The following is a 25165-nucleotide window of genomic DNA, read 5'->3' as shown; positions in this document are numbered from 1 at the left end:
GGGAGATTGGTCTCTCAGACCTCAACTTTTGTCTCTTACATGGGGGGGTCCATTTGACCGGTCGGCTTGCCTCTCTTAACATTGGCCTTTTACATGATGACATTTCTCGACCTCACGCAACTTTATACCAGAAAACAACATTAGTTTGCTCATGCAAAGCCACAACTTCTCTTCCCTCCTTCATGAAGACCAAAACTTCTTCTCTTTCAAGGGGGAGCATCCTCGTAATTTTGTAAAACACAAAGGCACGTACGTGTCTGTTGATGGTCGGTCCTCCATCTCGAATCCTATGTATATGTCATATATGTAATCTACACATACTTTAAACTCCGTCGTTCGTGTTGCTTTTATGTATCTGTTGTTGACTCGCCCCCATTCCAAATGTCATGCAAGGCATCCCCCATGCAAACAAAAAATGAAGAAGAAATGAACTCGTTGCTATAACTTTCCTCATTGATGTTTGCATGTCGAAAATATTAGTCTTTCGCACCCTTTGCAACTGCATGCTTTGTTTATGGTTCTTAATTGAACAAAAGTTTCAAGATATGTTGTTAATGTCCTAGGACCACATGGTTTCAATCCTTTCCTTTTCACCCTCCCAACGGCACAAACACACACACACACACACACACAAAGCAAGTGTCTTAGACTCTTTTTGAAATATTTGAGATGTTGAAAATTTGTATGCTTTGACCTTATATGTCTACGGTTCTCAAATTGCAGTCATTGCACACGATTGCTCGCCATGTATTTATGTAGTAAATTCTATTCCTTGTGAGATATATGTTCATATATGAGTGGACGTTTGAAAAGGCACGTTCTCACCTTTCTAGGCCACTCATAGAGTAATGATGGCCATTCTTGACACTTTTTAGAGTAATTCTTCTTTGTCATTTTCTTGGAAATTTCCATGGATTTGTAGATTCGTTTGAAAAATATCATGCCATCGTTTGGTTTGATTTGATTGATAATGATGTGGGAGACAAGTTGAGTTCAATATGTGGAATTTGCATCAATGGAATTAATGTCCTATTGTTGCTTTGTGACGAGTGTATGAGTAATTGTTGACTTCCAGAAGTCTTTGACGAAAACTAGCCCCATTCGGTGAGCAAGTTGTATGTAAAAAGTAGGTGCTTTATTCTTTACTCCATCTTGCTTCGAAAGGCCATTGTTATCATTTCTACTCTTTTTATCGTGGAAAATATGTTGGCGCCGATTTTTATAGGAGGAAACAATGGGTGCCAATGATCGCAAAGAAAAGTTATGAGGTTTGTATAGTAAGTACAAAATTAAACATAGTATGGTATGTTAGCCATCTAAATGAGGGACATATAAAGAAATCATGTAATTCTATAATTTAACTATGGGATAGATAAGTAGGTGTATGTGAAGGGGTATTTGTCTCTTAGCAAAGGGGCAACTTGGCAAAAGCATTCTTAAAGATGGGACAGAGAGTGTGTAAAGCCCATTTATGGGCCATTCGTGATAATTTAAGTGGAAAGGGCATACAATGTTATTTTCCCTCCCTCACCAATTATCTACAAACCCTTTGTGATGAAGAAATGTCACCAATTATATATGAATCCTTGTCGATGAAGAAGTGCCGCCAATTATACATGAACTATTGTCGATGAAGAGACGGTGGTGGTTGTAGTTAGCAAGTAACAAGCAACGGTTCGGTTTGAACCGAACCAAACCGCGAAACCGCAGTTTTAACAGCTTCAATGGTTCGGTTCAGTTCAGGTTTGGGTTTTTTAAAACAATTCGGTTCAGTTTCATCAGCAAAAACCCGCGGTTTAAACGGTTTAACAATTTTTTATTTCTTATTTCTTATTTCTTTTTAAAAAAAATTGTAAAATTTTTTAAACAATTCTAAAAAAAATTTTAAATTGTTTTTAAGCAATCTTTTCATTTTTAGACTTTATTTTCACATTTTAAGAACATCTTAAAAATTTTAAAAATTTTAGAAAATGAAATATTATAAATTTAAAATTTGACTTATGTTGAAAACCGAAACCGTGGTTTTTATAGTTTGAAAAATGTTTGTTTGGTTTAACGGTTTGCGGTTCGGTTCAGTTTAGGTTTCAAAAAAATTAAACGGTTTGGACCCTCTCAAACCGAACCGTTGCCAATTGTTATTATATTAGCTTAGTTCTCAAGAGATAGTCGCAGAGAGCCATTTCTCTCTCAACCTCTAGTTATCATCTCTTTCATAAGAGATTTGGTAATAGGGATTTATTACCTATTGCAATACATATGAGTTGTGATGGTGTTGTTGAACCAAATGCACCACTCCAAAATACTATCAACAGTCTTCGCTCATTCTGCACTCACTCAAACAAAAATGACCATTTGACCATCCCACCCTTATACATGGTAGACTCAAGGTGTTCTCCACCATATGCATGACTTTGGATAGGTGTAGTTGTACCCCTACACTGGTATTGTGCAACGTGAGCCAAAGGATCTGGACTGCCATATACCCTAATGATTGTGGATTGGGTAAGAGTTTTGTCAATCACTCTCAAGCCACTTTACTCACTTAGCATAAACTCACCTCTCTCACAAAAATAACCTAAATTAGAAGTTAACTAATGCCTCATAGAATTGACAGGGAGGGCCTTAACATAGTTCTATTCAGTGTTGAATAGCTTCAATCATAGCAATTGTGACATATGAGGATGACCTACGAAGCCAAATTATCACACTAGTATCGGATTACCTTTGTCTATGGCTTTTGCATTAGTTGACCCAACAATTGGCCTAATGGTCATGAGGATTTGTTTTTAGGGATTCCAGTATCTTCGACACACTCCCCCCCAACTTTCCTTTCAAGCTCTGTTCCACCCAAATGGCTAAACAATGTTTTTCAATTCCAGTTCTGTTCCATCAAAATGGCTAAAACAAAAAACTTTGTTTTAGGCTCAGGTTTATCAAATTGGTTATAAACAAGATCTTCCATGTGAGCCTCTGTTCCATCAAAATGGCTAAACAAAGTTTTTTGTTTGAGGTTCGGGTCCATCAAATTGGTTATAAACAAGATCTTTCATGTGAGCCTCTGTTCCATCAAAATGGCTAAACAAAGTTTTTTGTTTGAGGCTCGGGTCCATCCAATTAGTTATAAACAAGATCTTTCATGTGGGCCTCTGTTCCGTCAAAATTGCTAAACAAAGTTTTTTGTTTGAGGCTCGGGTCCATCCAATTAGTTATAAACAAGATCTTTCATGTGGGCCTCTGTTCCGTCAAAATTGCTAAACAATGTTGTCTATTCTCACAGAGTGTATCCAGAATAAACAAGATCTTCCATGTGAGCCTCTGTTCCATCAAAATGGCTAAACAAAGTTTTTTGTTTGAGGCTCAGGTCCATCAAATTGGTTATAAACAAGATCTTTCATGTGAGCCTCTGTTCCATCAAAATGGCTAAACAAAGTTTTTTGTTTGAGGTTCGGGTCCATCAAATTGGTTATAAACAAGATCTTTCATGTGAGCCTCTGTTCCATCAAAATGGCTAAACAAAGTTTTTTGTTTGAGGCTCAGGTCCATCCAATTAGTTATAAACAAGATCTTTCATGTGGGCCTCTGTTCCGTCAAAATTGCTAAACAATGTTGTCTATTCTCACAGAGTGTATCCAGAATAGACTTGGACCACTGCCAACAGTTTTTCATATCTACTGCTTTTATCTAGACAAATGGGTTATCATGGAGACTTTATACTGTCATCATGAAGCACTCCTTTGTAATGCTTCCTTCTAAACACTGTTAAAACATATATCCATCAGAGTATAAATCACATAAAACCAAACAGACTCTCAACATAACAAAGTAGCAGCGCATCACCTAAATGCATGTACTAATCACAAGGCTATTGAAAATAAGTAGCTAAAGGGCTCAGTTTTGCACATTGATCAGCATGCAAAAAACACACTTGTGATGTGTATTTGTACCTCAGCATCGAGAAATATCATCATCATAGCCCTACTTAACACTCCAATAGTACACTCTTTTATGATCTTCAATACCAAAAAACAAACTTCTAACCAGTCAAGATATTTCTTCTACTCAATTGTAACTTCCCAATAGATTTACATAATTCCTACCCTTACTAATCATTGGTCCTGTGGATGTAACACAACAGGAATTATAAATATGCTTAGTCCATTCTTTCAAATGATCCTTTTAGTTATTAGTTATATACAGACGATCAATGTACATACATACACATGAGAGTATCACACATAACACAAGTGATGAACTAAACAAACAGTCGAGAGGAAACAATCTATATGCAGTCATGAATGAAAATACTACCGAGAATTTAACAGAATTCAATAAAGCATCACATTTTCAAACCCCACAATTCCAATATCTCAGAACACAGTCATTGTGGAAGCCCTTAAATTTTGTGATTTGATTTGAAATAAGAACAAAACACATGCTATCAATTGTAAGAAAAGAACTAGAAATCTCTCAAACAAAACTGGTAGCAGACAATAAAACCTGCAAAAATGAGCTTTCTTTTCTTACATCCATCTCTTACCTCATTTAAAATGAAGAAGAAGATGAAGATAACGAGATTTCATTAAAGCATGTATAAAAAAAGCAATACTATTTCCTTTTCCCTTTGCTTCCTTTTGATCCGAAAAATCCTGCAGAAGACTCTGCAGTGTTGGCTTTCTTCATACTCTTCCTTCCACCATGGCCATACTTGGAATCTCGAGCTTTTCTGTTCTTTGAGACCTTACTACCTTTACCTACTGTTTTCTTCCCTTTCCCACCAGATCTATCCCAAGGTGCAGCATTAGTATTACTTCTTTTCTTACCTCCTCCGTCCTGATCAAAAGATATTCCATTCCCTCTTCCTGAAGCTCCGAAGGATCTCTTGTTAGGACTTCTACTATTGGAGTCGAGCTTTCCTTTATTGAACTCTTTTCCATTTCCTCTTCCTGAATCCCCAAATGAACTCTTGTTAGGGTTCTTGCTATTGGACTCGAGCTTTCCATTTCCAAATTCCCTTCCTTTTCCTCTTACTGAAGCTCCAAATTGTCTCTTTGGACTTCTGCTATTTGGATCAAGATTTCCATTACCTCTTCCCTCCGAGTCATTCCTTTTCCTCTTGTTGAAGGCAGGTTTCCGAACGTTTCCATCCCCATCATCAAAATCCACAGGGAACGCGTCTTCCTCACCTTCAAATCCTTTATCTTGCCTCATCTTCCTCCATTTCTTCACAGACTCGATACTCTCTTTCTTCTCCTTGGCTCTCTCCTTTATCTTCTCTGCCTGCACTTCTTTAGAGAACCTCTTGGATTCTCGAGCTTTCCTTCTCTCTTCTATCTCTTCCATCTGCTTCTGCTGAGACAGAAGCGACTCTTTCACCTTCAGCATATGGACATCGCTCTTCACCATCTCCGCGTAATAGTCGACAGGTCTCAGAAAAGGAATGCCGAGAGATTGGAGCTTCATGAAAGCTTCGCGAGTTCCTTCGAGAGCTTGAGTGTAGAAAGCCATCTCTCGAGCGAGGTCATCGTTCACGTCGATCTCTGCATCATTGGTGTCAAAGGAAACAGAGAGGGAGTGGAGCCAATCGAGGTCTTCAGGCCATCCGATCTCTTCGAGCTTCTCATGGATGGCGATGGAGTTGTAGACGGCGTTAGGGCGGGGGTGGGACTGGAGAATCTCTGAGGGTTCGTCACCGCTGTCGCTGCTGCCATCGCCATATTCATCTTCATCGTCGGAGGGGAGGTCGTCGTCTGCGGGAGCAGCGCCGGCTGCGACTGATCTGAAGCTCGCCATGGGAGCTTGAAAACCCTAGAAAAAGGATGGAAACCCTAGAGTCAGAAAAAAGCCTGAGTAAATTCTCAGCACTAGTTTTTTGTTAAGGTCTTTTTTTGAGAGGGGCTTAGGTTTTGGTTAAATTTTGGAAGAATTTATATTTCTGGCCCCCCCTCCTTTGCACTAGTTTTTTTGTTAAGGGTTTTTTGTTTTGTTTTTTGATAGGCTTAAGGTTTTGGCTAAAGTTTGGAAGAGATTATATTTTTGGTTCTCCTCATTTGCTCTCACTCACGAGGGGGGGGTGTTCACACCCGAGCAGATGTCTGGAAGTCGGCCGGTCGGGGGCTCCGAGATGATGCCTTCTGACTCCTCCATCCTGCCCCCGATCGGAAATCGCGTCACGCAAAGTACACACACGAAAGCTCTGCCATGCTAGGGTCGAACTCTCTCCACCCACTGTTACAAGTTGTTATGTGAGTTGGGGTTCAGAGTGCCCGTGAGACGATCGATGGACAATAAGATTGTATGGGGTAGGACCAAGACTAGCACAAAGGACCATAACTAGGATGAGGATAAGGACAAGAAGAAGAATATGAAGAAACGAGTGGTTATGTGAGCCGAGTTCAAACCATCGTGAGACTGTCAAGTTGGTCGATGATAATCAGTATGGGGTAGGATGAGGAATAGCACAACTTTTCAAACCAAGATGAGGATAAGATGAAGAAGAAGAAGATGATGATGATGATAAAATGAAATTGTCATGGGTTTGTATCAAACTAAAATGATCGACGAGCATAGCCCTAGTGTAGCAACCGTCATGCTTTTGAAGATTTCATCGAAACTATATCTTGGCATCTTCCAACCCTTTGATGATTGTCTATATTACTCCTCGTGTAGGATTAACTCCTTCAACTCTTCCAATTCTTCCTAAAAATTTATATATTTAACCCCTAGTCTAGAAATTCCTCCTTTTCGGTTGGTTGGTAAGGAAATTATACATCTCTGTTGAGAGACAAGCTCAACATCGGCCGGATCGGCTGAAGAAGCCGAGGACCGGATCGGTTGGGACCAATCGGTTAGGCCGAGTGCGTAAACCGGGAGGTCGTTAGGAAAGATATTCCGTGAGGAATATATTTGGGAGTTAGTGTAGGGGCTCTTGATGAGCATTGAAGTACTGTCAGTACTTCGGTCAGTCCTTTTAGGACTTGTATAAAAGTGCTCACTGAGCACGTCTTATGTACAGAGATTGAGTATTATTGTGAAATATAGTTTTTTGTGTTCTCTCTCTCTGTCTCTCCTGCGTATACCGTGTAAGCTCAAGCTCTCCATTAAACCTGTGTTTCCTTCCTCTGTTTTGTCTTCATACCTGCTTCCGCACGCTACTTTCTACAATCTCACAGTAATCTTATGAATTATATTATTGGCTCTGAAGCTCAAATTTCTCTAACTAATCTTGACCCTAGTAGAAAATTCTTGATTACCTCTAGAAAACAATAGACCGCATATTAGATACAAGGTATCATGATTATGATTGAGCTATTGTAGTGCTTTTTTGGCGTCATTACCAAAAGCTACTTCTTTCTTACTCATGTGCTTTTTTTGAGAACCAGCTCGAGGTCAATGTGCGTGGAAGTACCATTTGTTGTCAAGGCAAGCAAGAGTGAGTGGCATTCACTCTTCAAGCTACTATGTGTAGGCTAACTACGAAATGAAACTTTAATCCTACTCTATGACTTAATCACTTACACAAGGTTAATGAAACACATAATTCATGTGAGGCTTAACCATAACTTATGTGCTTGATAGAGGATACAAGGTATCATGATTACGACTAAGCTATTATAGCTCAATGATAATCATGATACCTTGTATCCAACATGACTTCACTTCCATTTATTCAAGTTTGGGGACATTATAATTTGATGATGATACAAAGGTTAGGGCCTAGGCTTATAGCTTTAGATAGATAGATAGATTTTTTTAGCATCCATAGAGAGGCCAATATTGAAACCATAGGACCGAAAGTGCAAAAATTATCTTGATGCGTGTCTCCCTCCTAAGAAGGGATATTCATACTTTGAAGCACCAAGTCTCAGTTTACGAATAAAGCATACAACTATGAGCTCAACCTTCTAGGTGTTCTCTTTACTATGATACTCAAGTCGTCGGCCCCTCTTAATATATCATCATAGCTTTCACGAATTTCACGATGAAGTAGAGAGAGAGAGAGAGAGAGAGATTATATTATTGTCTTCGGAGGTCAAATATGACCTATGGGACTTAATTTCTTCTTCTTTTTACTCACCTCTCTATTATATACTTAAGCTTTAACTATAGGGAGATATATAAATTGAGGAAGAACCTTTACAAAAGATTTATAGTTGTTCCTTATTCATCAACAGTACAATTATGTCTCTTTCACACTTTGGAGGGTACAAAATGTTTATAGATATTACCTTGATACCACACTCTCGTTGTGCTAAGGATGACAATGTGGAGGAGGGCTACTCAAGTTTGATGGAGTTTTTAGAAATAGGGGGTGGGGAACGAGGAGCAATGGGGATGGAAGAGAGAACAATAAGTGAAGTGGGACATAGGATGTGAGGAGAGGGGGATGATGGGGTGAAAATGGATGTTGAGGATGAAGATCTTCAGAGAAATGTGTGAATCACAAAAGTAGGGGGAGGTGGAGAAGGACAGATAGGGGTGAATGAAGGGGGGAGGGTTAGGTGGAGGTGAATGTAAATGTAAATGTGTTGTGGATTGGGTGCAAGTGGATGGCGAGGATGATGGTCTTTGGTTAGATTGATGTGTTGGGTGATGAAAAGGACACCAATTCGATAGAGGAAGTTTAGGGTTGGAGGCGGGACTTCCTAAAGTTGATATGTGAATCAATTCCATCGTGCTCTTCATGGATAGCCTTCATTTCAATATCTTCAAACTCCATTGTCTCTTTGTAACATATGGTCTCCCCATTATCTATGAGCATCAAGTGGTCTTCGCTTGGTACAAACTTATTGGCATGTTTACCCCGAAAGTATTTGTCAAAGTGGTGGTTCCTATTTGAAACTCGAAGTATCATTTCCTTGATCTCTTTAGTGTTTCTTGATTATGCTACATGATACACCTATCCTCGAGGATCTACTAATGCCCTTTATGGCCGTTAGTGATTTGATATGATCCACTTGTTCACTCTTTGAGTTAAACGTTTCTTCTATCAAATATGATCACCCCAATTCATTTGATCCCTGGGTGATCTCTAGGCTTAAATTATCTCATCCACTTGGCTTAATGGCTCAAGGTGGTCGATCTTTTCAATGTAGGTTGACTCTTGTCTATCATTCAATGAGCTCTAACTTGTATTTGAAGTTTCTGACAATGACACCACCTAAACATCCAATAGCCAAACCTAGCAAGCCCATATCCGAGAATAACAAATTTTGTCAACTATGAATCCAACTTCTGGCACCACTTTGGCACATGGACATACACTTCACATATGAATGTTTGTGGTTATAGTGTGATAGTTTCTCGACTCAAAGCTTTTGCACTACCACCAAGCCTTTCAAATTGCTTGAGATGTTGATCACATAAATAACCATAAACTTGGCTAACACCCAAAAATCACAATTAGTTTCGAGGGTTTGCCTTGTATGGCTACTAGAGTTAATAAATCATCAGTGTTTGGCTACATTGTTGTTTGAAGCTCTACGCACCAAGCCACCATTGTTAGTACTTCTATGAAGAGTTTATCGTAGGCACACTTCAAGTTGTCAAGTGAAATACGGCCCCATACAAGGACTTTTGAAAAATTCTTCCAAAAAACAATTGAGTAGACATCTAATCTAGATGACATGCAAGAGCAAAGACCAACTTTGGTTGATGTCTTAATTCCGCAATTTTTGGTGGGTTGGATATTGTGGAATATCCACGATGTCCAACCCACTTAAAATTGTGGAATTAAAGTGAGTGAAATAATAATTGATGTTAACATCATTCTCGTCATTAGTACTTTCATCAACACTCATAATATTGGTCTTGTAGGAGCGTTTAAAAAGAGTGGAAATTTTGCATATCTTGCATTCAAGGGAAACCTTACACAATGGAGAAATTCAATAAATTTTGTATCTAATATTCTCTAGGAACAATTAGAGGTTTATGACTTGTACCTCTCTCTCAAACCCTCCTATAATCGGCCCCTTGCATTTTCCTATACTTGCTTAATAACATACCATCAATCAAACACGCCTAAAGTGACTTGCTTGTAGGTTGTTGAAATACAAACAAGGGAAAATCCTACCCAAAGTTTGGGATATGAGGAATGTCTACTTGTTTTACCCATATGTTTAGGTTCCATATGCACATTTAAGCTTAAACGAGAGGAAAAAGAATCTATCATGCATAGGCATTAGAGGAAAGCTAGTCGAAAAATCTTCTTCATTTCTCCTCGTTCATCATCATCTTCTACAAGGGGATGACCTCTTAATCTTCATAATATTCTAAATGGGTTTGTAATCTTCTTTGACTAGGATTGATATTCTTGAAAACCTTCTTCAACCTAGGCTCCTATTCTTCAAGTCATCATCTTTTGTTGACAATAATTGCCTAATCTCCTACTAGTACCAAGGATGTGTTCTACAAAATAGATGTAAATAAAAATCACTTAATCTTCTTGAATGTAAGCATTTTGATCTTTGTTCATGTAACTTCTACCTAAATCCCACAATAATCTGTATCTCTCTTAATTCAAAACTTCTTGCTTCAACCTCAGTACGCATGTTATACACATTATTTATACCGCAATAGAGTTGGAAATGAAAATCACCTAGTCCTTGAATGTAATCAGTTTCATCTTATCAAAGTTCTGTCTAAACTTCACAATAATCTGTATTTGCATTTCTGTTAGTTTAGAACCGTAATGGTTCCTCCTCAGCATGCATATCTCCGCATCATTTATAGAATATTGGTCTTTTGGATGTTATTAACAGATACTAATCTTTATTATTGTTAATACTACAATAAGCCAATAAACAGCTTTAGCTTTCATTACAAATAAACATAAGGGTTAGGTAATGACTCTTTACCAAACCATAATCCCTCCAAAGAGAGAGAAAGCCTATAATTGAGCACAAGGCATCAATCAATGCATCCCAAAGTATAATATGTATGCACGATGTATATGCATATGAGTTTGTAGTATACACTCTCTTTCTCTTACAAATGATCACCTTGGCCAAATTGCATTTGATACAATAGAAGTGATGACATCTTGATATATTTTTTTAACATCCAGATTGTTCTTGTTAAGAAAAAGGGGAAGAATTTTCTGAGTTGAAGACCGTGGAAATGGAAGTTAGAGAAAATTTCTGAGTTGACCATGGAAATGGAAGTTAGAGAACTTGATCGCCCCACACATCCTCTTCATTGATCATATTAACTTGTACACATCCTTCCCTCATAGGAACCTAATAAATAATACATATACAGGGAAGGAAAGAAAAGTTATATTAAGGTTTTTTCAGAGGCTAGAAAGAGCCAAGGAGGCCAAACAAGAGACACAAAACATCAACATCAACAATCCTTGGGAGGGCTTTGCCGTATTGACTTCATGAAAAAGAAAATGTAAACAAAACTTGAAAGAAGATCACTTTAAACATATAGTTAAAACAAAATCCTCAAAAACTTAAGTAAAATGTGTAAAGCTTGAAAATGTAGAGCATATGCATGTGTGTGTATTATTCAAAATATTGAATAATGGGAAAAAAAAACAAACATCTATGTATAATTTAATATAAAAACTCAAATAAGGAATCTACTTGAATTGTGGAAATAAATCAATCAATAAAATCTTATATGTATGTATGCATGCATGAATGCAAGGTATGTCTGTAAGGTGGGTATGTATATATGCATGCATGAATGCAAGCTATGTATGTATATATGCATGTATATATGAACTTACAGGGCAAATACAACCTCTCACAAGCTCCTCAATCTTCTTATTGCTTGCATCTGAGCTAACCTAAACAAATTCACCAAGGAAAAACAAATAGTTTTCTTGGAACTTTTTAAAGAAAAGAACTAATTATCAGGTAGAATTTTTTTTTTAAATGAAGCAAAAAAAGAGAACCTCAGATGCTCCTCCAACAACCTCCATCTCACAATGACAACAAGACCCTTCAAAGCAGAAGTCCTAATAGCATGACCAAGGTTTAAATCATTAGAGAGATACGGGATCCAAATCATTCCGCCCACCCCCAAAAATGCCGGCTTGGTCAAACCCTCTGAAAGAGCAATCATGTTACACGCTTATTTTGGTTGATTCATCCTCTCTTTCAGAGGGTTTCATGAAGCTCCTTTGGGGAAATACCGGAAACTCGCCAGCATTTGCGAGAATAATGACAAGCTTAGGAAGTATTTTGGAGTTTTTTTCCATATGAAAATATACGCATCCTTACAGGATTTGGAACCATAGCTCCACATCGCTCCGCTACACGCAACAGATTCTCCCCAACTCTCGCGGCTTCAATCACCTGCACAAAGCCAGAATGCAATCGAATCATTAGAGAGCTGATTAAAGGAGACTCTTGTTAGGATTCAGGAATAACAACATATGAGGCACTTTGGTGTAGTTAATCTCCCATCTGTTTTGAGCTTAAAAATGTGACTGAAATTTTGTTACCGTTTCAGTTCCTTTGTTGAACGCTACTCTGACATCACCTCCAAGCTCTGCACTACATCCAAAAATGGAGCAACCATGATTCTCTAGTAAAAGATATGACAAAAATCAATAGGAAAATCTCAAGTGCCCTAGAATAAATATCATGTGCCATTGGTATATGGAATAATTACCCTTATCTTGCAGATTTTCTCATGAACAAAACGCACTTTTTCTGTAACCCTTTCAAACGGTACCCTTTTCTATTTAGATTGCTAATGTTTAAAGGAATGGGCGTCAATGGAAACCAGCCCATTTCTGTTGATTCATGTGTATCGATATGTATATTATATGAATCTGTGTACATACCCCATTATTCCAATTTCTCGAATCAACAAATCTGTCCTTCAATATGCTAAAGACAACCAATTTTCTTTTCTGGAGCCAATGAATATGCGCCACTACTGCCTTTCAAATTTTTCCTCTGGATGAGCCAATGAGCAAATACCACTTGTGTCAACAATGCTGATTCAGTTTTCGTCTGGAGCCAATGAATATGTGCCACATAATGATCTAAAGAGAATGCCACTCTCACTATACTATACAAATTTTCTACACTAGAAACGCGATACAACAGAAAATTTTGTCTCTTATCATATGTATATCTCATCGAAATACATAAAAAAAACAACAAATTTCCATCTGAAAAAATTCACAAATACAGAGGGATATAGATGTGTGTGTGTGTGTGTGTTTATAAAAACATGGAAAATAAACACAGGCTTACTTGCTATTCCAATAGGTGCCAGGAAGAGCTCCTTCTTTGAGCCTTTGGGAGCCCACAGATCCTGTCTTAGGGCTACCACTACTACCTCCATATCTATCTGAGATCAAAGGTAAAGGAAGGCTATTCTTATAAACAAAATCCAAGAACTTTGGGGGTGATCAGGATCATGTGTTTATAAACATCAGAAACAAGAATGAATAGAACATCTTCTGCACAGAAAAAATACCCCTCTATTTCTCTCTCTGGCTAAATATCACATATATAGATAGAGAGAGATAGAGATAGATAATGTATGTACTCACTGGAAGAGCATTGGATGAAGACATTATATCTCTTGTCGGTTGTAGAATGAGACCTCCTCCTTCTCCACCATGGCTGCTGCAGATGCTGAGCTTTTAGCTCAAACCCCATTACAGCAACAAGCTGAGCCATAGCCATAGCCATAGCTATTGCCAAGAGCTTCAAAAGTTACTCTGTTTTTAGGTGGTCTTCCTCCTCTTAGACCTGGCCTTTAACTAAGTGTGGTGGTGTACATAGAAATGGGCCCGGTTTCGGTTTCGGCTCGGCTCAGTTCGGTTTCTTGGCCTTGAAACCAAACCGTTTAAAAATTATGAAGCCATTTAAACCAAACCGTTTACGAAAAAGAGCCTACACTGTGTTATGTTTAGGCCATGTGTGGGGAAAGAGCCTACATTTGTAAATAGTTGATATTGTTGGCCTCATTCGAACCAAGTCGTAGACACGTCTCTTTCGAAACATATATGTACATATGTGTGTGTGTGTGTGTGTGTGTGTGGCGTGTGGCGTGTGGCCATTCCGACTGATAAATTTAGGACCGCATTCATGTAAGGCTAATGGCTTGATCATTTCCGTAAGGCTAAAGGCTTCATCACGACCAATAAAGGTAGAGAATCAGGTTCACGTAAGGCTTATGGCTTGATCACAACCGATATAGGTAGGGAATCGAGTTCACGTAAGGCTTATGGCCTGATCATGATTGATTAAGATAGAGAATCAGGTTCACGTAAGACTTATGGCTTGATCATAATCAAGAGTGCACCCAATCATTCTTCGAGAACATATGTTGCATGGCACCCACGAAACTAGTTGGTGGTGTATATGAGTTCTATGTGTATGAGGCATTGAAGCTCAATTATGACTTCTTTCCAATGACATAGAATGCCACACAATTCATGGCCATTGAAAAACAAGTTGCACAAAGGAGCTTCTAATTATAGTACTTCCGACAAACAAGATTTTGCACTTAGATAATGCATACTCTACCTTTCTAGATAAATGCCAAGAATGTGTTCTATTGAAACATCTGTTCCACTATTCTATAATAATCACTTGTATGTGAAATGGGAAATCATCTTTGTACATCAAAATGGGTGGCAATAAAAATCAACAATCATTTACTTGATCGCTTTTCGGCAATACCATATGCATTCATACTCTTTTATTAGTTATTCTTTTCTATGTCATTAATCAATTAGAACACGAGGAAATATTGTCATGATGATGATGTATTTCATAGTGGGAAAACTCAATTGAGAAAAATAAAACTTTTCTCTAGATGGATTAGGATTTGAGCATTACATTGTAATCGATGGTTGTCACACATTCCTCTTGGATGACAACGATGTGATGTTAAGCTAGGAGCTAGCTAGAGTACTAAAGGTAGACTTTTCTAGGTAGTGGCAATGGGAAGTCCATGGTTTTATTAGGAGTGTTGATAATGTTCTCTATAGTTTCCATAGTATGATAACAAGGAGAATAAATCTCCTAATTCACCAAATATTAAGAACGTAACCACACAAACTTGGAGTCAAAGACATGGAACAAAATTTGAAAACCATTGACGGTTGATGTTCCAAACAAAAAAAGCATCACTAGTGTAATCAACCAATTGTTCATAGTTGTTAAATATCCTCTAAGCATGTCACATCCGATGCTATGATCTAAGGACACACTAAACACTCTTTATAGAAGTACTAGAGAAAGAGCCTAACATTGTAATGGGCTGTAGAGGTAACATTTATAAGCGTCCTTTATACCCTCCCAAGTGTGAAAGGACATAGTTGTTATTAATTAAGGAATAATTATAAAGGTGAAATTATAAACCTTTCATCGCGGAAGGCCCAAGCCTCTCTCTCACACACACATCTACCTAATTATATGTTATAAGCCTAAGCTTTGTATCTTCATAACTTCTAATTATATTAACATGGATTGGAACTGGAGCCTAATTGTTGATTTCTCCCTTTATCGCTCTTCATTCGAGCGCTTGAGTCATGGTGAAGTCTCACATGAATTTAAGTGTTTAATTAACCTCATGAAAATGATTATGTCATATATTAGGATTAAAGTTTGTTGTAGTAGTTAGTCTACTATCTAGGTATAAGTAGCTTGAGAGTGACTTGACACTCATTGTAGTCAATCTTGCCAACAATAAGGTAGATGGTGCTACATCCCTACACATGGATCTTGAGGTCATGGTTCTCAAAAGAAAACCCGAGTGAGAAGCGAATTCAAGAAGGATACTAAAAGATGTTACATCTTTGGCATCACTGTCGGGATTATAATTATTGCTAGAAGCTAGTGATGAGAGCACCTTGTAAGTTCCCCAAACTATGTAGAGTCTACGCAAGTGAGAAATAACCACCTTCAAATTTTATTGTCACCATTGTTGTTTTGTTGTTTGTGTTATCTTTGTTAGCAATTTGCCATTAATGAGTCTAGCGTTCTCATCGTTAAGAGTGAACCTTTTATTCTCTCTCTCTCTCTCTCTCTATATATATATATATATATATATATGCTAAGAATATCATATCTATATCTTGTTGATTAATCATAAATAGGGGTTAATCTTTCCTATAATTGATTAACCTATAATTAAGTATAACCATAGATATTGATTAGTAGTTAAGGATCATAATTGTATTCTATTCCCAACACGATCTAATCCTTATAGGGCAAAGAATGCTAGTCTCTTGAACTTGATATGTTATCGGACTTGCAAGAAGAATTTAAAGTAAAAAAGAGTCGAGGGGATAAAAAAGCTTCTGATCCCCAACAATGAGCTCTCTTGCTCATATTATAGATTTCAAAAGATTTCTTCTCAAATAAAAATAAAATCCTATCTTCTTAATATGCACCATTGTGTTTTCTTTTGAGCATGCACTTGTCCTTATCATTGCATCGGCCTGGCTTCAGCAATATGTATGTCAACCATTGAGATTTAACATAAGTGCATGCACTTGTCCTTATCCTTTCATAGGTGCCTAACTTCAAGAAGATTTATGCCAACCATTAATATTTAATATACATATTCCATTCTTGCCGTGTCACCTACATATAAGGCGGGTCTACCTTTTTCATTCAATCACCTTTGAGGAGTTTCAAGCCTTTGATCATTTTCAGTTACTAGAGGCTAGCTCTTACCGTTTTGAGCCATGCTCTCCTACCCATTTTCGGTCCTTCACTTGTTCATGTCTTCACGTCCAAAAAGTTCTAACTACATGGCATTTGACAGTCCATCTTACGTTCATATTTTCTTTTATTATAGTACGAATAGTTCATTCAATTCTACGGATACACATACGTGCCTGTTAAACAAAGCCGAACAGACACCGAAACTCCTTTTTTTTTTCCCCCTTGTAATCTTTTTCTTTCTCTAAATCATTTGTCTTTGGATGAAAACTTCGACCAGAACAGAATCCCAAGGATTGTGATAAACTCGACCTTTTATTCTCCGTCCTTTCTCTTCCGATGAACAACATACAATGTTACGGGCACACGACGCAGGAGGCATGTCACATCACGACACATGCCACATCAACATTTGAACTTTGCACCACACATGTCACATGCCGCATCAGCGTTCGCAGACACATGTCACATGTCAGATCACGACACATGCCCACTGGTTAAAGATAACTAGAAGTCAACATGGAGTGACACGGCACATCACGACACATATACGCCACATCAGCAATGACACGTGTCACATCACGATTCATGGCACATGCCACATCAGCAATGACACATGTCATATCCCGATGCACGGGACATGCCACATCAGCATACACGCGGCATCACCACGACACATATCAGTTATAAAGATAACAAGAAGTCAACATGGAGCCTGCACCAATTTTATTATTCATACAAACATTTAAGCTTCTTCAACAATAATGCAAAGCTCTTAAGAAGAAGAAGAAGAAGAAGAAGAAGATTAGGGTTCCATTTTCATTAGCCTCCAAATCTGACAGTGAAAATAACCCTAAATCCTGCCATCTGTTTAAAGCTCAAATTTTCCCCTGGCTCTGATGCAGAGCTAGAAATCAAAGAACGATCAGAGAATCCAGTAGTTATATATTTATGTGTGTGTAGATAGATAGTTAGGAGGTTTATACGCAAACATTGATCGATGCTGTACGAGCATTAGGGTTTCTACCTGTATATACATATATGTCAAAACAGGGCCCAATTTAGGGCCCCTATATAGGAATATGCCAAAACAGAGCAAAATTCAGGGTTTCGACCTATTTATGTTGCAAGGCAAGGCAACAATTAGGGTTTCTACTTATATGTATGTGTCAGAGGAAGGAAAAACTTAAGGTTCCTACCTGTATATATCTGTCCATACATGGCAAAATTTAGTGTTTTTTAACAAATATATACGTCAAAACAGGGGATTTATATGGGTTCCGTGTGTGGTGTGATGAAAGGGTCTCGGGACCCATCAAAATCTCTGTCATTTCAACAAGATTGGGGAAGAAGAAGAAGACGAAGGCGAAGACGAAAACCATATGAATGTGGAGCTTCCATGGATGGTGATGAAGATAATCATGAGACCTCCGTCATACCTCATCCTCTTCAACAGAATAGGTCTTCTCGCTCCTCTAGCAACAGACGCTACAGAAGCAACAGTAGTAGTGGTAATGACTTTGTTGGATTGATTGTTTCTTCTCAACAAAATGATAATAAACATCATGAATTTCAATATGAGGGAGTGGACAATAGTCCTACCATGTCAGACAGCTTCCATTTTTCACACTACTGCCCTTCCTTGACATCAAATGAGGTCTCGGATCGCGAGATTATGCATTCAGGTATGTCTTACTTTTCTTTATCTCTAGTACTTTATAAATTTTTTAACTCAAATGGTTGATAATCATGGTCTAATCATATGCTTATGTATATGTGAATGTCTATGTGTATCTATAATATGTGGATGTATATCTCTGTAGGTAGATGTGGAAATGGATGTACCTCTACATATTTCTATCTGTATTTATATGGCTTGCATGTTGGCAATCAACCTTTGTGGACGAAAACCCAAAGTTACTAAAAGTTACCTGTCACATGATCACTTCCAACAAATGGTTTGCACACTAATTGCCTCTATACACCTGCAAAATTGATCACAATCCAAATATTTCCTGGCACAGGTTTAAAATGTGGATGCAAGTTGTCATAGATGATCACGGTATGTGGTATACTCACGAGCATAGGAATACAATACATCTTGCCAAAGCTAACTGTATAGACTACAATAACTGTAAGATGAATGTCACTTGACATGTGCTAATGAAGGACTTTTCGGTGTCTCCAAAGTCAAAATCGATCAACATTTCCTGGCACAGGTTTAAAATGTGGATGCAAGTTGTCATAGATGATCACGGTATGTGGTATACTCACGAGCATAGGAATACAATACATCTTGCCAAAGCTAACTGTATAGACTACAATAACTGTAAGATGAATGTCACTTGACATGTGCTAATGAAGGACTTTTCGGTGTCTCCAAAGTCAAAATCGATCAACATGATCTATATATATGCTAGAGATGTATCAAGTCTTGACAAAGTTTGCTTTGCACGCAGTTCTTTTCAAATCTCTTTTATCATAAAAAATTAAAAATGACGAATACTTGGCGGACATCCACCAAAGCAGAGTTGGAACAAGAATGTGTCAAGCATTTCTTCATGAACCCTGCTTCCTCTCCTTCGATCAATTCACAATCTAGAGTAGCTAGATAAGAATTTCTCACATATATATCACCTATTCTTAGTCCGCAATGAACACATGGGCTGGAAGCTGATTTTTCTTAAAAATGAATTGCAAGCCACCATACATGAATTAGGTAAATGGAAGGCACTTGGCTGGATGGTCTATAGCTGCTGAATTTCATCTCCAAATTTGGGAAGATTTAAAAATCTGCCATTCTTTACCTCATAAGTGGCACTCGATATTCGGGAACATAACGAAGTTCATGGAAAGGACTATTGAAACTCGTCCTCGAAAGGACCATGTGTGAATATGTAGGGGATTGACTTCTGATTACGTATATGCAGTAGTTCACTGACTATTCGTTAAACTAGTTGTGCACTCAATGACAGATGGCTTATGTACAATTCATTTACAGCAGTACGGCATTATCCCACACACACACATAACAGACAACACTGAAAATGCATAGATTGGTATAGAATATGCAAAAAATACACGACTGAACTTGGAGTAAAAAAAGTTTTAAAAGTTGTTTATTTCCTCTATCAAAACAATGAGTCCTCATATATGTCTAACAGAAAATTCATACATGCTTAGTCCCTAGATAACTCGGTATGCCAGGGTTGTCCACTAGTGCTTTACTCTCTGCTATGGCTGCATACCCTTTACTATTATTGTATATGGATAATTTATCAAAAAAATGGTGAACTTCACAATCCAGCTTTCTACAAGTTTTTTTTTGTATTGGTCAGGCATATGATGATTTAGGGTTTTTACATTAAGAAGGCTATGCACTCACTTATGTAAAGAACAACAAAGTAGTTTCAAGAACCTGGGATGTGTGTTTTAAGATAATCAATTTAACCATTTCACTTTTGACTGATCTATATTATCTGGTTGTGATTGGTTTTTAAACAGACCAAAGCTTACAAAAGTTTGGAACATTTTCACGTCAGGTTTGTTAGGATGGTGATTTAATTTTCTTTGGTCTATGCTTTTCATGTCCTATAATACTTTATACAGGGAAAAGTATCAAAATATTCCTTAACTTGGTGGATCTTTACTAGAATCCCCGTAAGATTTCAAACCTGCGAGAATACCCCTCATGAGTACACTGTCTAGTGCTACAAGTGTATTCTAGTAAAAGTTTGAAAGCTTATGGGTGTAATGGTAAATATGTAACAACTTAGGGGCAATTTTTTTATTTTCCCCTACTATATAACATTGATTCAACTTTCTTTAGCTATGCCACATGTGTTGACTCAGGATATGACAAGAACAATCTCTTTTCATGTCAACAACAGGAGTCAGAACGATCAATTTCATTTGGGTCGATCGGATCAATCTCTAAGAGGTCCACAATGGGTCGCTTCAAGTCGAAGGAAGGCAGGCTTATCGAGCCCCCGCTTGGTTTGGCAAGTAGTGGTGTTAGCGATAGCACTTCGACAGAACACTCCTATAACATGCATTCTTTTGCTGACCTCTTGGAGATGTCACTTCCTAGAAGCTCGAGATGGTCCAATATGGACATATCTTCAAAGACGGATGCTTTTGTGGATCGTATAAGTCACAAGAATGAAGATTTTTCCTTCAAGCTTTGTATGGAGGCGATGCGCCAAGAGTACCATTACCCTATCTCTCATAGGGAACCTCATAAGTGTGGTCTATGCTTGAAAGTGACATCTTGGAAGTCACCTTCACACTTTCCGAGGATCTCGAGAAGCAAAGAATTACCAGTGGTTAGTGTCCTTGAATGTGGTCACATTTTCCATGCCGAATGTCTTGAACATGCCACGGCTCTTGTGCACACACATGACCCTCCATGCCCTAGATGTGAATTCGAGGCGAGATTGCATGTGAAAACTCAAAGAGAGAGTAGGGTCAAGTGAACCAAAGGGGCCTGAATAGCCAACAAGGGTGTGGCACTTATAAAATTCAACTGTGAAATGATGACATTGTCCAAAGGGACAAGATTGGGTTTGTTGTGTCCCCCAAAAATGATTATGGAAACCATAAACTGGATTGGCTGATAAACAACGTAGTATGAATTCTAATGGCAATAGATGGTCCAGCAACAATATCTATCACGAAAAAATTAGACCCCCTCTTTCCTTAGGTACATTTTACTTAAATAGTTCATCGCATGTTTGTATACTAGTTTTCTTCCATTGCAAATCTCAAATGTGTCATTCATTACTTACTAGATAATCAAGTTTGCAATTGTGAACAAAAATATTCCATACATTGATTGTAAATTTGTATATTGATACTCCCAATGGAAGTCTTTTAAAAAAGGCGCTCTATCATTTGTGATATTAAACTAATATAAAGGCTTGTACTTTTGGAAATAAGTAGGTTTTGCAATAAAGCTTGTTCTAAAGATGAAACAATGAGATAGGAAGAGAGAGAGAGAGAGAGAGAGAGAGAGTAGTGAGATAATTAAAGATGAAACAATGAGATAATAGTAATAGGATGTTTATTTTTTGTTGCCTCACTTGACATGTTTGGATTGGGTAAGTTGTGTGAATGTTGATTTCCTTGGATGTTTATGAGGTGTTGTCTAGTGTAATTTGTAATTGGGTTATCGATGTATAGTTTGTAAAACTGCTTTCATTCCTTTTCCTAGCAGTTTTTTCTAAGCAAGTGCACCCACAAGCTGTATGTGCATGTAGGTGTGGTAGTATGAGCATGCATCCAAATAACATTGGAAATTTGTTCACACAATAGAAAGATAGAATTCATCAAATTATGTTTTGGTAAATCCTTCAGCATGTATCATGGAATCATGAGCATATGCATGTGTTTGGTGTCCTAATTCAGAATGCAAGTTTTTCATTAAAAAACGATGTATAATGCATGTGCATATTGAACTACTAATGACGGAAACAATATATTTCCTTAGTGGTGTTAAAACAAAGCTAGAAGATTAAATGGTCATATATGTCAAAGAAGATCATCGTAAGTTACAATAGTGTATGTTTTCATGGTTGTTTTAGAGTCCTTACGTATCATTTATTGAAAAGAGAGAAAGCAAGATTGGTTATATTCACCTATCCTTCGCCCATTAGAGGCTTGATCTCAATTGTACTATTGTGCTTGATGAGTTCTTGCTGAAACCTCTTGATGAATCAAATTATTAATCTCATTTTTTTTATTTAGTGCATGCCTAGTTCTTTCCCTAAGTTGACTTACACTTATCCTACTCAAAAGTCTTCACATCAAACTTTCCTCCCAATGTACTCTCTTTGGGCCTAAGTCATTATAAGGTAGAGGAATATGCTTAAAAGTCAATGGCACAACTTTGCTCCAAATGGGTGATATTCTTCAATATTGGCATAAGAAGATGAATGTTGACTTGCAAAAAACCATTGCTGGAAGCACTGGACAACCTCTTGTTGAAGACACTTTGAAAGTCAAATTGTTATATATTATGAAAAAAATCTTGATTCATGATCAAAACCAATATAAATAATCATTTGAATTTAGAAAAGGAAACAAATCCTATTGTTTAATGAGTTTTAATTGCATCTCACTTTATTTGTTCATTTTAGAATTAGATTGATTTCTTTTAGCAATGTGAATGTAGCAACTGATCATGATACATTGTTTGTTATGAAATTGACAAGGATTGTTTCACAATATGAGATCAAGAACCATCTTTGTAATAGCTCAAGTGAAAAGTACATTTTGAGCCTATAAAGATTGTTAATGCAACATGTGCTTAGCAATAAAACGTTCGAAATCCATCTTTGTTACATGAGAGTGTTCTTCATTCTAACTTCTTTATAGGTGAGCATTTTGTCCAATCCCAATGTCAAATGCCAAAATATGCGAGTAGTGTTTCACCAAGATTAGAACATGATGAAGCCCATCACCATTGTGGTTAGTTAAAGGTTTGTCCAAATATTTTAATAGCATTGATTTTAAGTTTACACAAGTATTTTATTAGCATTGACTTTGATTCAATAATGGTATTGTTTTCAATTTGAATAAATGTTACAATCTCATACTCAAAAAAATGACATTCTTACTACTAGAGTGCATGATCTCATGCTAAAATAAAAAAGTAAACACAAAAGTCAAACCCATTATCCAATGCTTGATTAAGTAAACTTCATCTTGCAACATTAGATGGTAAAAAAAGCGGAAATGTCCAAAAGCTCTTTGTTACGATTTTATTTTTTCAAGTCAAGCCACAAAATGCCATACATATACTACTTGAGGCCAAATGACTTCTCATTGAAATCATGGCCATGGAAAGTGTCTTCAAATACATGGTTAAGGTTTAAAAAAACCTCAGTTCAACTTAGGATTACATGGAAAGCAAGTAAAGATATTCAAAATACACACCAAAGCAATTTTTTGGTTCTAGATGGATGCAATCTATGAAAAAATGGTTTGGAAATTGGGATGCAATGTGTAGCATTTGACCACATTCAAGTTTGCTTCTCATAAATCGTCAAGACTCAATATGGTACACTCCCTACACATTCCTCTTGCAATAATTAGGTGCACTCTTTATAAAATGTTGATTAGTAAAATTCTTGAACATTGAGATTCACTACTCAATTCCACGCATACCATAATGAATTTGTTTCACTGTTGGTTCCATATGTCATATGTATTTTTTTATCGTAATTAGCTTACCCTAGTGGTAAGTCATTTACACTATTACCACGACATCTTGGGTTTTGTTTTTATTGTAATTAGCTTACCCTAGTGGTAAGTCATTTACACTATTAGCACGACATCTTGGGTTCGAAACCCAATTTTCTCACTTGTCTATTTACTCCATAGATATATCCCTTATTTCACTAAATGCCACTGTGGAATGTAGGGGTTGAACCCATGACCACCTAGTCTCCATTTGGCAACCTTACCAATTGAGCTACATCCATATGTAGGGTAAAATCTTTATACCTCTCTCACTTTTATCGTAATTAGCTTACGACATGGCGGTAAGTTGTTTACACTACATCTTGGGTTCGAAACCACCCAATTTCCTCACCTCTCTATTACTCCACAGAGTGATATCTCTTATTTCACTAGATGCCATTGTGGAATGTAGGGGGTTGAACCCATGACCACCTGATCTCCATTGGGCAACCTTACGGACTGAGCTACACCATTTGTGCATCTCATCTCTCTCTCTCTCTCTCTCTCTCTCTCTCTCTCTCTCTCTCTATATATATATATATATATATATCCGGTATGTGATCTATCCTTGGTGAATGTGTTTAAAGTTGGTTCTCTAACTCCAAACGCAGACCATAAGCCATAATATTGTACGTATAGCTTGCAATTCCACATTTCATCAATAGATGTCATGGACTGAAAGAGGAAAAGAGATGTATCATTCGACCTTGCTACGAAAAAGCTAAGATATATGCAAATGAAGTGGAGAACCATTTGCTACAATTTTCTCTAAGCAACAATGTTAAAGAGAATTGACAACATTTGAAGGATATCATCCTTAAGGTCGGATATCAATACTTCTAAGAGGCATGTTGGTGGGCATAAGATGTCTAGTGTTCCATGTAATTCTTGGTCCGATGATGAATGTAAGATGTATCTCAAATAGTTTAAGTTTATAGAAGGGGAAAATGAAAGGATTGTTGCATGGCACTTATATAAGAAGACAGTGAGGAGAAAGAAAAGAAGATATTTCCAAATGCAAGAGATGAAAAAGAAAAACTTTTTTAAGCTCAAACCAAAATTAGCATGGGGGGTAAGAAAGAAGATGTGAATAGTCACTTTACAAATGAAGAGATGCTAGAATATGTAGAAAGACTTTATATGCATAAAGGTGTGGCTCCTATGGTTGAGAACATTGAAACACTATGCAATACATGTATCGATATTGATGATGTCAATAACGGAATAAAGAAGATGGTGTGTGGAAAGCAACAGATGTAACCTATGTATCAAGTGAG

General features: G+C 37.3%; 3 protein-coding genes across 5 annotated transcripts; 1 reads left to right on the top strand and 2 right to left on the bottom strand.

Annotated features, from left to right (window-relative positions):
- Positions 1–4305: 4305 nt before the first annotated feature.
- Positions 4306–5850, bottom strand: LOC147857415 (uncharacterized). The gene has a single exon (XM_087328747.1). It carries the CDS (start codon positions 5788–5790, stop codon positions 4606–4608), a length of 1185 nt encoding a protein of 394 aa, XP_087184873.1. The 5' UTR covers positions 5791–5850; the 3' UTR covers positions 4306–4605.
- A 4943-nt stretch (positions 5851–10793) lies between these two features.
- LOC147857414 (uncharacterized) lies at positions 10794–13689 on the bottom strand. 3 transcript variants are annotated; one of them, XM_087328112.1, is made up of 8 exons: positions 13517–13689; positions 13215–13311; positions 12452–12503; positions 12228–12302; positions 11900–11962; positions 11732–11791; positions 11160–11234; positions 10794–11121 (listed from the first exon to the last, which is right to left on the bottom strand). In XM_087328112.1, the coding sequence occupies exons 1-7, from the start codon at positions 13656–13658 to the stop codon at positions 11160–11162; spliced, it is 564 nt and encodes a 187-aa protein (XP_087184238.1). In that variant the 5' UTR covers positions 13659–13689; the 3' UTR covers positions 10794–11121. The 3 variants fall into 3 exon arrangements, with proteins under 3 accessions (XP_087184238.1, XP_087184241.1, XP_087184239.1); XM_087328115.1 differs by having other exon boundaries at positions 10794–11234; positions 12452–12498; XM_087328113.1 differs by lacking the exon at positions 11900–11962 and having other exon boundaries at positions 10794–11234.
- Positions 13690–17636: 3947 nt separating this feature from the next.
- LOC147857413 (uncharacterized) lies at positions 17637–21583 on the top strand. Its single transcript, XM_087328701.1, has 3 exons — positions 17637–18331; positions 20151–20188; positions 20537–21583. Exons 1-3 carry the CDS (start codon positions 17920–17922, stop codon positions 21119–21121), a joined length of 1035 nt encoding a protein of 344 aa, XP_087184827.1. The 5' UTR covers positions 17637–17919; the 3' UTR covers positions 21122–21583.
- Positions 21584–25165: the final 3582 nt, after the last annotated feature.

This window comes from Azolla caroliniana, unplaced genomic scaffold, assembly GCF_043228905.1.
Source record: "Azolla caroliniana isolate FFs.n. ecotype wild unplaced genomic scaffold, voAzoCaro1.0.p SCAF_12, whole genome shotgun sequence".
NCBI lineage: Eukaryota > Viridiplantae > Streptophyta > Polypodiopsida > Salviniales > Salviniaceae > Azolla > Azolla caroliniana.
This window is presented reverse-complemented; position numbering and strand designations above follow the sequence as displayed.